Consider the following 12,012-nt stretch of genomic DNA (forward strand, 5'->3'; position numbering starts at 1 on the left):
ATTTAAAAAGATTAATAGGGAACTACAAAACAAGTTAACACGTACTGTTACCAAATAATGCAGAGTGATTTTTCAGTCTTAACTTCAACAATTAAAAAATGCTAAATTGAACAACTATGTCACTAAATCTAATCATAAGCACAAGGTATGAATGTACAAAAAGGGATAACAAATGCAGTGATTAATCTTCTTTAGTTGAGATTTATGATTGAGAAAAATATACAGTACACAGTAATAAACGATGAAGTTTAAAAGCAGTCTGGCTCTTAAAAATCCTTCAATATAATGATTGACAAAAACAGTTACAATGAGGAAGAAAATTTTCGTTTTCATTTTGAACAGAGAAAATAGGAAGTTGTGTGAAAGGAAGACAGTTAGGCAAGAGGTAATTACTTCTACGGCTGGTAAAACAATAGTCAGTCCATTAAAGCTAAAACCCAGAATAGGTTGTCACATTAATTATAAATAGATAATTTTTGGTCACAGAAAATATATCACAAGAAAGATACTAACACCAAATGCAACATGCGTATTGTCATTGGAAATCAAAATTAATTCTTAACTCAATGAGAGTCATTAACAGTTCATTTCAGGCCTTGAGTTTGGTGAGAAAAAATAAAACTATATAGGTAAAACCTGGAGTACAAATTACAATTTTATGTGATGCATAAGACAAATTTTATCTGAGCAAAATAAAAGAATTGCTTACATTTAATTTTTTAATCACAGAAAAAGACTTCTCTGATGGAAAATTTAGCAGCTTAAGTACATTTGGTTCGTTTCATGAGATTCATGATAATAATAAGGTACATTACTATAATCTATGGAGATAGGTTAAGCACATCAATTATATGCAGACATATCACAACTTAGACTTCCCTTACATGGTGCCAGAAGTCAGTGCTGGATGGAATGGGCAGGGGTACAGGTATAGGTGCTGCAGGTGCCTCAGCAGGGGGAGGGAAGGGAAAAGCGCGAACATTAGCATTGACTTGGCTAGTGCTTGGGGCCTCATCCTCTACTGTGGGATGATCATGTCCATTCTGATGGCAAAATCTCTCAGCTATTTTTTCAAGCTGTGGTTGAACATAACCAAGAAGAGGCCTGGCTGCTGGGTCACCTGACCAGCATTCTTCCATCAACTGCCAACAATCCTGGTCAAAATGTGCAAGTTGCTCTGGACGAATTCCTGTAACCAATAAAATAAAAACATAAATTTAAGACTAACACTTCCAAAATTGGTTTCAAAACAATGCTACAAGCACGAAAAAAGAAGGAAGGGTCTGTACCTTTTCTGACACTAGTCCACAGTTGTTCTTTATTATGAAACTGTTCAAACGCTGCTGGTAATTTTACACTGCCAGCACAAATATACCAAAGTAAAATGCCAAAAGCATAGACATCAACACTAGAATCATAGTGGCCAGAATGCATTTCAGGAGCCATATGAACAGGAGTTCCGACAATACTTCCTGACATCATAGCTTCTGGTATGCAGAATCCCAAATCGGTGAGCTTTGCTCGATTATCACAGTCAAGCTAGAATAAAATTCAAGACATAATGCAAGATTGGTAAGCAAGCATGCTACATCAAATCAAAGTTGAAAGAGAATAGAAGTACTTACAAGAACATTCTTGAGTTTGACATCCCTGTGCACAAGTCCTTGTGAGTGCAAGTATCTGATACCTTCTGCAACATCGATGGCAATTTGAAGACGTGTTTTCCAAGGCAATCCAGAACGCAAGCCAGAGTAGAGATCTCTTGTCAGACGATCCATGACAAGCAGAACAGCAGGGGAACATCCTCCTCCGTAGCTGTGATCAACAACAGATCCTCTGAGTTTTACAATACGAGGATGTTCAGGGACAGTCCTGTAAAAAAAAAAAATTGAATAACAGTTACAAACAGTTAGTTAAAAAATACACTGTTCACTGAGGTCCTACAGTCAAACATACCTTGTGTAGTAAAATTCCATAGCCAGATCATTCCAATGCTTTTCATCAGGTGGCACGACTGATTTAACTGCACATGGACCAGTTCCACCCCATGACTCACATGAGAACACAACACCATACTGACCACGACCAATTTCTTTCCCAAGCTGAGGCATACCTAGAACAAGAATTTGAAGTTTAATACAATTAATACAGAAGTGTATAATAGCAGTTGTGCACAAGGGAAAAGAATAAAGCAATGCATACTAACCATAGCGAACCATATCAGCAATGGATGTGGTCTCCAGTGCCAATCTGGCAAGTCTGGGTGCATGATGTCCTCGGATAGCTACTCTTTGCTCTTCAGTCTTTTCTAAATGACCAGTATAATGATTGGCAAGAGATCTCAGAGCAGCCAGGAATGCTTCATGTGACAACCTGACACGTTCCCTAAACTACATGACGGAAAAAAATTAGATAAAACATCAACTAAAAGAAGAAAATAAATGTTTGTCTGATTTACCAACCTGTGATGAGATAGATTTGGCTAATCTTTGAGGACTAAGATTTTCTAACATTTCTAGCGCAACCCTTCTCCTCCAAACAGCATCAAGGCGTGGGGGAGCACTCCAAGGCAACTGAACACTGTACAGAAGCTGACGCAGGCGCTCCATAAATCCATGAAGCAAAGAGGACGATGTAGATGTAGAAAGTTGAACAGAATAAGCAGCACTCAAAATCTAAAATATTTAGTAATTTTTAAAAATATTAAACCAAAAATGTAAAGGCATTTTTATTGTTTGTAATAAATTATGGGCACTTTATAATCTTACTTGTTTTAAAGCATCACTTGCAAGTTGTGGTCCTTGATTGTTAGAGACAACCAATCCTTGAGATTCAGTACAACTAGAAAGATCCCAACTTTCTGAGGCCTCTTTAGAATCTTGAGATACAAAAAGATCTGGCTCTGCTACATCTCCAAGTTCTGCCCTATCTGTTCTTTCCAAACTACATAAAGTTCTTAACAATGTTCCAACTACAGAATCCTGTAGACAGTCCATTGAACAAACAAGTCTCCGTGCTACAGCATGGGAAAGACGAGATAAAACTAACTGCTGAATTTCTGTGGCAGCCAAGCGAACTGCCCGGGGAGTGCCTTCAGGACCACTTTCTCCAGCAGCTGAAAGACTTCCTCCTGAGGAATAAGGATTAAAAACCAAGGGTAATGGCAGAAAGAAATTGGAGTTAAATTCATTTCATGTCTCAACTTACCTCTGTACTGGTATTGGGCAGCTTCTTCAATTAATTCAGATTGCATAGTTTCTAAAGTATTCTCAATCAAGTCTGTAACCTCAGCCTGCTTTTCACTTGCCATGGCAACAAGAGCACGATACAGTTCAGTTTCCTTTTCCAAAGCATATCGCATGCGTCGAGGAGTAATCTGAATTTCACGAGCTTTGTCAAATGCACAAAGAATAAATCTGCGTAGTATAGCACAATGAACCTGAAAGATAAATAAATGGACAGATGATTTAAGAATAATTTCTAAAATTACAGAACAGGAAGAGTATCATAATAAATACGAACCTGATTCAGATGCATTGCTACAGTCACGAGGTGAGATCTAAGGACACCTCTGGCAAATTGATTTAATCCGAGGAGCTGATCTGAGCCAGTTGATAGGCATGATTTGCGAACATATCGTTCACCACGCACGCCACTTTTAGGTGTTGGCCCACATGCTTCATCAGGAGAAAGGAACCCTAAATCCCAAGAGAGTAAATCATTACAGAACCATGGAAAAGAAATTTATACCATTTCTATACTAAAGAAATTTAACAAACCCAAATTTTCTAGTTGCTGAGCTAAATTTTGAATTTCAGAGTCTCTCCTCCACGGTCTTCCTTCTATCTTGGTTTTAACTTCTTGATTCTGTGAAGCTCCATTGCTCTGTTGATGTTCGTGCTCCAATTCATGTTGTTCTGATTCTGTTAGTTCCATTGTTGGATCACTGGCAGCTGCAGAGTTTGATGAAGAAATATTTGGTGATGTCATTGTAAAAAATATGGGGCTGTCTGGTGCTAGCTGCTTTAACTCGTGGAGTTCTGCTACATCCTAAAACAGAATGATCTCAAAGTAGTGTAAACCATATTTGAAGTATGAAGGAATATATTGGCATTCCACAGTGCTTACCTTTTGACTTAATGAAGGTTTATCCATAACATAGATTAATACAGGAAGAACAGAGTCACATTGTAGCATGTGTGAAAGGCTAGCTCTTTCATCTGATTGAGAGTAATCCAAATTGGGGACAACAAGAATAGTTGATCCATCTCTAACAACAGGATGACAAACTTGCACTTCAACAACTGCTAAATGCTCCACGGCCATCTAGAAAGAAATAACAGGAAACCTTAAGATGACAAACCAGGAATGATAAGGAGCTGAAAAAGGCTTGAATGGAACCTTACATCTTCCCCAGCTGGCCTGATCAGATCTTCTTCTGGGACAGTACTCAAAGGTTTTTCATGTGCTTGCAGTTTTTCAACCACCTCAAACTCCAAACCCACAGTTAGCGCTACATGACCAACTCGCCCATACAAAATCCTTGACCACCTGCAAATTCACAAAGCAGGAAAGTTACAAAAAGTTTCTAGGCAAGCACTGGTTGAAAAGCAAAACAAATTTATCCACAAAGCAAACTCTACCTCCAATCTCCCCCTGAAATAGGGAGAAGGTTTGTCTCCAGTAGAGCATTTACAAATTGAGCTCTTGATTTGCATGACTGGCCTAACACAACCAGAACAGGACGACCTTCGAGGAAACGAGATAGTTGTTCAAGTTGGTGAGTGGTACCAACTTCCAAAAGCTCCTGCTCTACTTCTTCTGCAATAAGAAAAACGAAACAAAATGTGACAGTTAAAGTTGAAAATTCAATTCATCAGATCAAAACAGTTTAAAGAAATGGAAGTAAATTTTACCTCCTTGGAAAAATCCAGCATCATCTATTTCTTTCAATGAACGACTTGTCTCAGACAAAATGCGACTTAGAAGTTGGGAGCTTCGCATGAATTTGCGAAACTCATGAGGGAGACTTGTAGCCATGGTATTGACAGGGTCTAAACAAATATAAAATCAGGTCATGGGACAAAAAAGTATGAAATGTAAGTATTATAAACTTCTTGTTTTCATTGACAAATGACTTGATGCCAGTAGAACAATGAATTGGGTCACAAGAGAATAATACCTGAATACCAGATTTTCGATATTTATTCTGCATTATTCCAAAATGAAGTGGAGTGTCAAGACATAATTAAGAAAACAAACACAGACTTGAAGCCTATCTCACATGTGTACTAGAGTATTATGCCTAAACAAGAAGACGAAAATTGGCAAAACCAGACAATGTTGAATTTCTTTGATAGAGCGAAAAATTAGTGACGTTGCAAATCAGCTTGGCACGTACAGCACGTACAATGTTATCGTTTCCAAAGGGCATGACATGTATGTACCGTAGCGTTAGGCCTCATCTTGACAAGGACTGCGGACTGCGACGGATCAAACTAACCTTGGCGGTTGACACATTATGCTCAGGCATGCTCAGGTAAATTCAGGACCCCACACATGACTCACCATAAGATTTCCGATGAATGCAGTCTGAACTGCATGAGTTGTAACCAGGCTGTCTGTTTTCTTTGCAACAAATCGTCTAAGATTAAAGAATCGTTCTCACAGACGGCATGAAAAGGGGGGCGAATGGCGGAGCACGGGCGCGAACGCACACACAAGTAAAACTAAACACAAAACATAACATTGGCATCGCACGCGGACTATACTCTTACGAGACTCTTCAGGCGTGATCGCACGATTCGTATTGAAATTGTAGTTCAGAATTATTCCGTCACTGCCTTCGCTTTATTTTCTAGTTTATGTTGTTTGTTGCTTGTGTTGTGTTGTTGATGAGTGTTTTCATTGAAATTTCTTTAGGTTAGAGAGATGTTATTCCTATTTTATTGAACACCGTTTATGGGTAAATTTTATTAATATATGTTCCTTGTCGTTTTCAGAGGAGACGGAGGTTTCAACTGCTTGTTGATTGATTGATTGATAAGTCAAGTTGTTCTCTGCAACTTTGTCTGCTATCTGTCAAAAGAAGTACTTTACTTTTCAAAATCAAAAAATGAATTCAAATCAGCCTCCATCGTTGAATCAGTATTTCAACCAAGACACAGCCCCTGCTGTTTCTGGTGCCACATTTTTTGACCAAATATCATCTCCAACATCTGGAACCCCAATCGATTCAGCCATGATGAAAAGTGTTCGAGAGACTGATCCAGCTCAAGATCTCTTCTCATCGAATGTGGTGAAACCAACGCAGCAGAACCCTGTCAACACAGTTTTCAGCAATGCGTCACAAGCTGCTGCTACTCATTTTCATGAAATTAGCTCAACAGGAAAAGGTGAACCAGCTGTGTGTAGGATTTTTTCAGAACCTGAATCTCCACCATCCAACATATCTTCTGGAAAGAACTTTTTTGATCTCATAAGCTCTCCACCTTTGGGACCAACACCAGGAATAGCAATAGATTTAAGTCTTCCTCCAAGTAGCTCAAGTAGTTTGCTAACTTCACCAGACTTTACATCGACTGCAACCGAAGACGGTTTTATATCTACAAATTCTTCAGTAGCTGCTACACCAACAGCCACTCATGATATATTAGCTTCGGATGATTCTTTCTCTAAAAGTGCTGGGTTCCGCCCTAATGAGGCAGACAGGCGACGAGACGCATGGATTCCTTCGGAAAAAACTCGTCAAGCACTTATTGCTATGGCAACCTCAGCACCTGGATCTTACATTCCAGACAAAGATATGTTAACCATGCCAGGTGTTTGTATACAGGAAGATATGACTGATTTAGTCACTGACATGGTTCAACAATACTTAGGGTCTGAAGAAGCCAGTAAAAGAAAGGTTTTGACAATGCAAGATGTCACCCAGGATGAAAGAGGATTACGGGAATTAATTCAGGTAACCAAACTTGCCACATAACCATTAGCATAGCCTCTTATTTTATAAGTATTAATTTGTATCTATCTACACTTCGCAGGCTGGTTGTTTTAGAGCAGCTGTCAATTTGACAGGAAGACTTCTGACCATTTATGGACAAGGTGTTGGAAGGTCAGGGAAACCTAGTAAACATACCTTACATTCCATTCAGGTAATTTTCATGATAAGTTACCATTATTTTAGACTTAAAAAACTATCATTTGATGTAATTGTATTCAAAAATTAACTGAATCAAAATTTACAGCTTTGGTTTACACGCATAGCACTTCTGGTGAAGCTAAAGCAGTTTTCTCTGGCAGAAACAGAGGCAGAAAGATTCTGGGATTTTGACCGCCCTGACCTCTATTTCCCATTTTACCCAGACTTGTATGGGGGAAGGATGGGCACTTTGATTCCCTTTAATTTTCGATTGCTGCTAGCAGAACTTCCGTCACACACAGGGAAGCCAAGAGAAGCTTTAAATAGACTCCATTCTGTGTTAGCTACTGTTAGAAAGGTAAGTTTTTCTTCTTCATGAAAAAAACAAAACAAGTATGGGTGAAAAAATATCACTGTTTTCAATACAAAATATTTTGTAAAACGTTTTTATGCCATTTTGGAAAATTTCGTAACAGATCTTGAAAAATCTCGAGAGCGGACTCAGTGAGGATGGAAGTCCTGCAGAGCTTAATGCTGCAGATTCTACTGAATCCAAGCGCCTTTGGTCTAATAGGGAAATTAGGACTCTCCATTCTATTGTAAATTGTTCTGTATCCTGCAAGGTCGGTAGTTAGGTATTTACTTACTTTGGAAATTTTCTACTGCGTTCATCTACTTATGTCTGATTTTTCCACAGAACTATAGCCTGGCTTTAGAAGTACTTGAACAGGTATTGCAGAAATCAAATGAACTTCCCCCTCTTCACAGACGGGCTCTTCTCTCTGCTCTGGGACGGCTTCATTTGCAGCTGGGTGATGTAGTTGGGGCAGAACAGTACTTTTTAAGTGCTGGGAATTTACATAAACAATCCACTGCGTAAGTATAAAACTTAAGAAGAAATAAAAAGATTGATTGTAATTATCTGTAATTGAATTTTAATTTTAAAAAACAATATTTGCAGAGCAATAGATGGGAAAAGTGCTCTCTCAAGTAATACCCCAGATCTTCGTGAATTCATTGACAGGGGTCTTTTAGCTGTTTCTCAAAATGCTTTCCATGAGGCATTAGAAAGCTTTCAAAAAGCAGCTGACATGGACCCTGCCAATATCATGGTTTGTTGTTGTGTATTCTTTTAATGATAAAAATTACAGTAGGTGCTTTTTAACAATACCTTAATTTTTAATTCAGGTTTTAAATAACATGGCTGTATGTCATTTGTACCTGGGACGACTCAGAGAAGCACTAGCCATCATGGAAAATGCTCTTACAAGCAACCCAACTCAGGGCTTACATGAAGCCTTGCTTCTCAACATGAGTACACTCATTGAGTTTGAATCATCTCATTGTAATCAAAAGAAATTAGGTTTATTGAAAATGTTGGCTAGATACAAAGGTGATGGTGTTTCTGTTGGTTGTTTAAAGCTCCAATAACTTTATTATATTTTATTTAAAAAAAAATAGCAAGTGATTATGGTTGTCCAGTCCAGTTTTCAGTCACTAAGTGAATATTAAAATTTAGACCTAAGTTTTTAGAAAGTTTTTAGGTAATGTTACTTCTGCTATTGTTTCTTTCCATTTTAAGTGTATGCAAATGTCTTAGAAAATGTTTATGTTGCAATCCTTGTTGTGTTTTAAAATTTTAAAAAAATAAATAGGGAAAAAACACTGTTCCGTTGTTTTGTTGCATTTGCTTTACTCTAGTCTGAAGCAGCATTTAACAGCATTTAACAAAAAACTTATCGTACTAGCAAACGCTTCACACTCATGCACCCGACTTGCATTACAAGGGCTCAAGCGACTGAATGCGTTCTTCCTTCGCGGTCGCGATTGCCTGTGTTTACAACATGTTTATCGACCTCAGATCAGCCCTGGCCGCACGGCCCTCCCTGGCCCACCGCCAAAATTTCTTGAAAACAGGCAGGGGAAAGGGAGGGAGGGGGGGTAAGGGGCAGCGAATGTCTACAATTCTCCCTCGTGATTGCCAGGGCAAAAGTAAAGAGGGCTTTTGCCAGAGCCGCTCAGTCCGTCCTGGCCTGGCCCGCGGCCCATGAGTAAACCCTTGCCACGGCGCGCGGGGTGGGGGGTAGGGAATGCCTCCCCCGGCGGCGCGGCGGCCGCGCCACGGGCCTCGCTATTTCTGCGCACGCCAAAAAAGACGCGCATTCCTTTGCAGTCTATTTGCATCGGCGGTGGGAGGGGTGGGAGGTGGGGCTGGCCCCTAGGCTGGCCCTCTGGCGCGTCCCTTTGGTCGCGTGCCCGCGCCCCGGCGCTCTCTCAAGACTCGGCCCGTCACCCCATGCTTATTCACCCTTTTCCCCCTCGGGCGGGCTCCTGCCGTCCCGTGCTCCCTCGCCCTGGTGGACTCACAATCAGGCATTTACACACGGCGTGTATTCACCCAGACTGGTTTCCTGTTGTCCCTGACGTCCCTTTCTGCCGCGGTGGAAGTCCCGGCCATGTAAGGCGGGGCCGCAGAAGGAACGGGACTACCCCGACAGTCATGGCCCCACAATGCCCGGCCCGGCCGCCAGAGCGAAGCCTTGACTTCCTCCCCTTGCCTGCCACGACCGTAAGTCACCCTGGGTTTCTTCCCGCGGCCCCGGACGCCACCGCCCCTGTACTACTACTCTGCGGAGGTGCGGAGGACGAGGTCGCACCCAGCCTTCCAGGGTGCGGACGAGGACAAGCATCCCCTTGGCCGCCGGCACCACCGGCACTTCCCCCACCGCGGGGCCGTGGCGGCATCGACTCGGGATTGCCCCCTGGGCCCGCCTGCTCCGAGCCATGGCGTCACACCCGCTGCCTACCTCACAGGCGGGGCGGGGCGCGCGCCTTTGACGTCAATGGCGATGGGCTCCGCAGGGCGGGGCGGGGCGGCGCGGGGCGTGGGGCAGCCCCACACGGGCACCCCGGCGCCATGGCCCGGGCGAGGCGAATTAGACCACGCAAGGCGAGGCTCTGCTCTGCGCGCGTGGCACCCACCCGCGGGCCCGCGGGTCATGAGCGCGGGATTGCATTACGCAGAAACGGCCATCACTCGCGATACCTACACGAGCGTGACGCGCGACCGCCGCGAACCTCAGGCCGGGCCGAGCGCGGGGTTGCAATGGGGTGGTGGCCGCAAGTTGGCCGCGCGCGAGGTGGCCGCAGGTTGGCCGCGGGGTAGCCGAAGGCTGTGGTGGCTGGCCGACTCCGGCAGCGCGTCATATCCCCCGCGCGTTTCACGGAAAAGAGGAGCAGAGTCCGCGCGGCGGGGACAACCCCACAGTCCGCGGCGACACGCGGATACGCGGAGGGGCGCGCGGGGCCGCTGGGACGCAAAGTCTCACCGGCCTGCAAAGTGTCGGGGGGTGAGGGGATTGGTGCCGCCGCGCATATATGGCATCACGAATAACGTCATGCACACCTCCTTCGTGTTTCTCATGACGGGTGACGCCGCGAGTCTTTCCTTATCGATCCGGTCGCGATATATATTTTCCCGGCATTATTCACAGCGCACAGCCCCCCGCTGCTCGCGGCCGGGCCCCGCGCGGTGAGGTCAGTGCTCGCCCGCCTCCTCCCCCTATAGCCTAGCGCCACGCGCGCGGGGCCGTGGCGTGCGCGGCCGGCACGCGGGACGCAAATAGTGACCTGGACCTCGCCAACGCAGCGCCCCGGAGAAGACAGCGCACGGGGAAGTACCCCTCGCGATGCACATGGCCCGCGCCGGCCGCGCCGGCCCTCGGCCACCCCACTCGCGCGGCCCGCGGTCCGCCGCCGCGCACCACACAGGACTATTTTTGGCTCGGAATCGAAGTCAAAATCGATATACAAAGCGCGAGGTGAGCGCCGCGGCGACAGGGCCGCGTGCGGGTGACGGGCTCGCCCGGGCCCTCCTGCCCCTGCACTGCTTACTCGCGTCCTCCCCAATAGTATTTCTTTCTAGACAGTCCCCAAGACTGTCTGTACTAGAGGGCAAAGGCAAAGTCCTCTCCCCCTCCTCACTTTCTATATAGCACAGAGCGGGCCCTTATGTGTGTGACTGGTTTGAATATTTTGTTTTGGGTTTGTATGGGCCACAGGAGGTTGCAGCAGGGTGGTGTGGGTGGTGACGGGTTGGGTTTTTTTGACTGATTGGCACTTGACTTGCGAATGCCATCGGGAAAGCACGGGGGGCCGCGCGTCGGATGACCCCAGCCCCCAGGTATGTGGAGTAGGAAAGGTCCGTGTGGAACAGAAAGTCAAAGTTAAACCATTGACTTCTTTTCTAATGTCAAAATGACGCATCGAGCATGCATCATTCATCCTCTGTTCACACGCGCGGGCGCGCACCGGCGGCCGGCGGCGATTCATGATCCCCACTCAGTAATGATGGGCAAGATCAGCGGGAGCAGCGCCTCACCTCATCATCGCCGCACACGGTGACCAATCTCAGCTCCAGACGCCGCCGTCCCCGCCTCGCCCCCGCCCCGCCCGCGCGGTTGGTCACTGACTCAGCAGCAGTGATGCTGCTACTCCTCCTGTGCGCCGCCTCCGCCCCGCCGCACGCCCTGCTCGTTCGCACGCGCATCAGAGGCGTATCCAGAGTCTTCTCCGGCGGGCGGCCGAGAATGGAATTCGGACCGGAACCGCGGAGCTCGGCTCGGCGACGACGACGCGACGCCTGGAGCCCCCCGCTGGACCTGGAGGAGCATGTCTGGAGTCACGTACGTCAGACCAGGACGGGTCCGGGCCGGAAAAGATGTGGCGGTAGCGCGAAAAATAAAAAGATGGACAAAACGTCATGCTACGCTGCCGGAGCCCGGTCTGGAGTCCAGTCCCGCTGAGCGCGGGGATAACCCGCGGTCGCGGTGCGGCATCAAGGACCAGAGGAGGGGCGTGGGGGCGGGCAG

The 12,012-nt window shown here is 45.3% G+C and overlaps 2 protein-coding genes across 3 annotated transcripts; one reads left to right on the forward strand and one right to left on the reverse strand.

Annotated features, from left to right (window-relative positions):
* Nucleotides 1-181: 181 nt before the first annotated feature.
* On the reverse strand, nucleotides 182-5,728 carry LOC113204165 (dual serine/threonine and tyrosine protein kinase). Of its 2 annotated transcripts, none has more exons than XM_026419210.2 (15): nucleotides 5,569-5,728; nucleotides 4,917-5,054; nucleotides 4,644-4,821; nucleotides 4,407-4,551; nucleotides 4,129-4,326; nucleotides 3,780-4,050; nucleotides 3,523-3,698; nucleotides 3,208-3,439; nucleotides 2,769-3,130; nucleotides 2,463-2,675; nucleotides 2,207-2,390; nucleotides 1,957-2,113; nucleotides 1,626-1,872; nucleotides 1,290-1,539; nucleotides 182-1,189 (listed from the first exon to the last, which is right to left on the reverse strand). In XM_026419210.2, the coding sequence occupies exons 2-15, from the start codon at nucleotides 5,038-5,040 to the stop codon at nucleotides 870-872; spliced, it is 3,057 nt and encodes a 1,018-aa protein (XP_026274995.1). In that variant the 5' UTR covers nucleotides 5,041-5,054; nucleotides 5,569-5,728; the 3' UTR covers nucleotides 182-869. The 2 variants fall into 2 exon arrangements, with proteins under 2 accessions (XP_026274995.1, XP_026274996.1); XM_026419211.2 differs by lacking the exon at nucleotides 5,569-5,728 and adding an exon at nucleotides 5,183-5,512.
* A 55-nt stretch (nucleotides 5,729-5,783) lies between these two features.
* On the forward strand, nucleotides 5,784-8,809 carry LOC113204167 (trafficking protein particle complex subunit 12). Its single transcript, XM_026419212.2, has 8 exons — nucleotides 5,784-5,922; nucleotides 6,003-6,964; nucleotides 7,044-7,154; nucleotides 7,248-7,499; nucleotides 7,618-7,764; nucleotides 7,839-8,017; nucleotides 8,103-8,253; nucleotides 8,330-8,809. Exons 2-8 carry the CDS (start codon nucleotides 6,116-6,118, stop codon nucleotides 8,570-8,572), a joined length of 1,932 nt encoding a protein of 643 aa, XP_026274997.1. The 5' UTR covers nucleotides 5,784-5,922; nucleotides 6,003-6,115; the 3' UTR covers nucleotides 8,573-8,809.
* Nucleotides 8,810-12,012: the final 3,203 nt, after the last annotated feature.

Source organism: Frankliniella occidentalis, unplaced genomic scaffold (genome assembly GCF_000697945.3).
Source record: "Frankliniella occidentalis isolate FOCC.00 unplaced genomic scaffold, Focc_3.1 Scaffold4, whole genome shotgun sequence".
Classification (NCBI taxonomy): domain Eukaryota; kingdom Metazoa; phylum Arthropoda; class Insecta; order Thysanoptera; family Thripidae; genus Frankliniella; species Frankliniella occidentalis.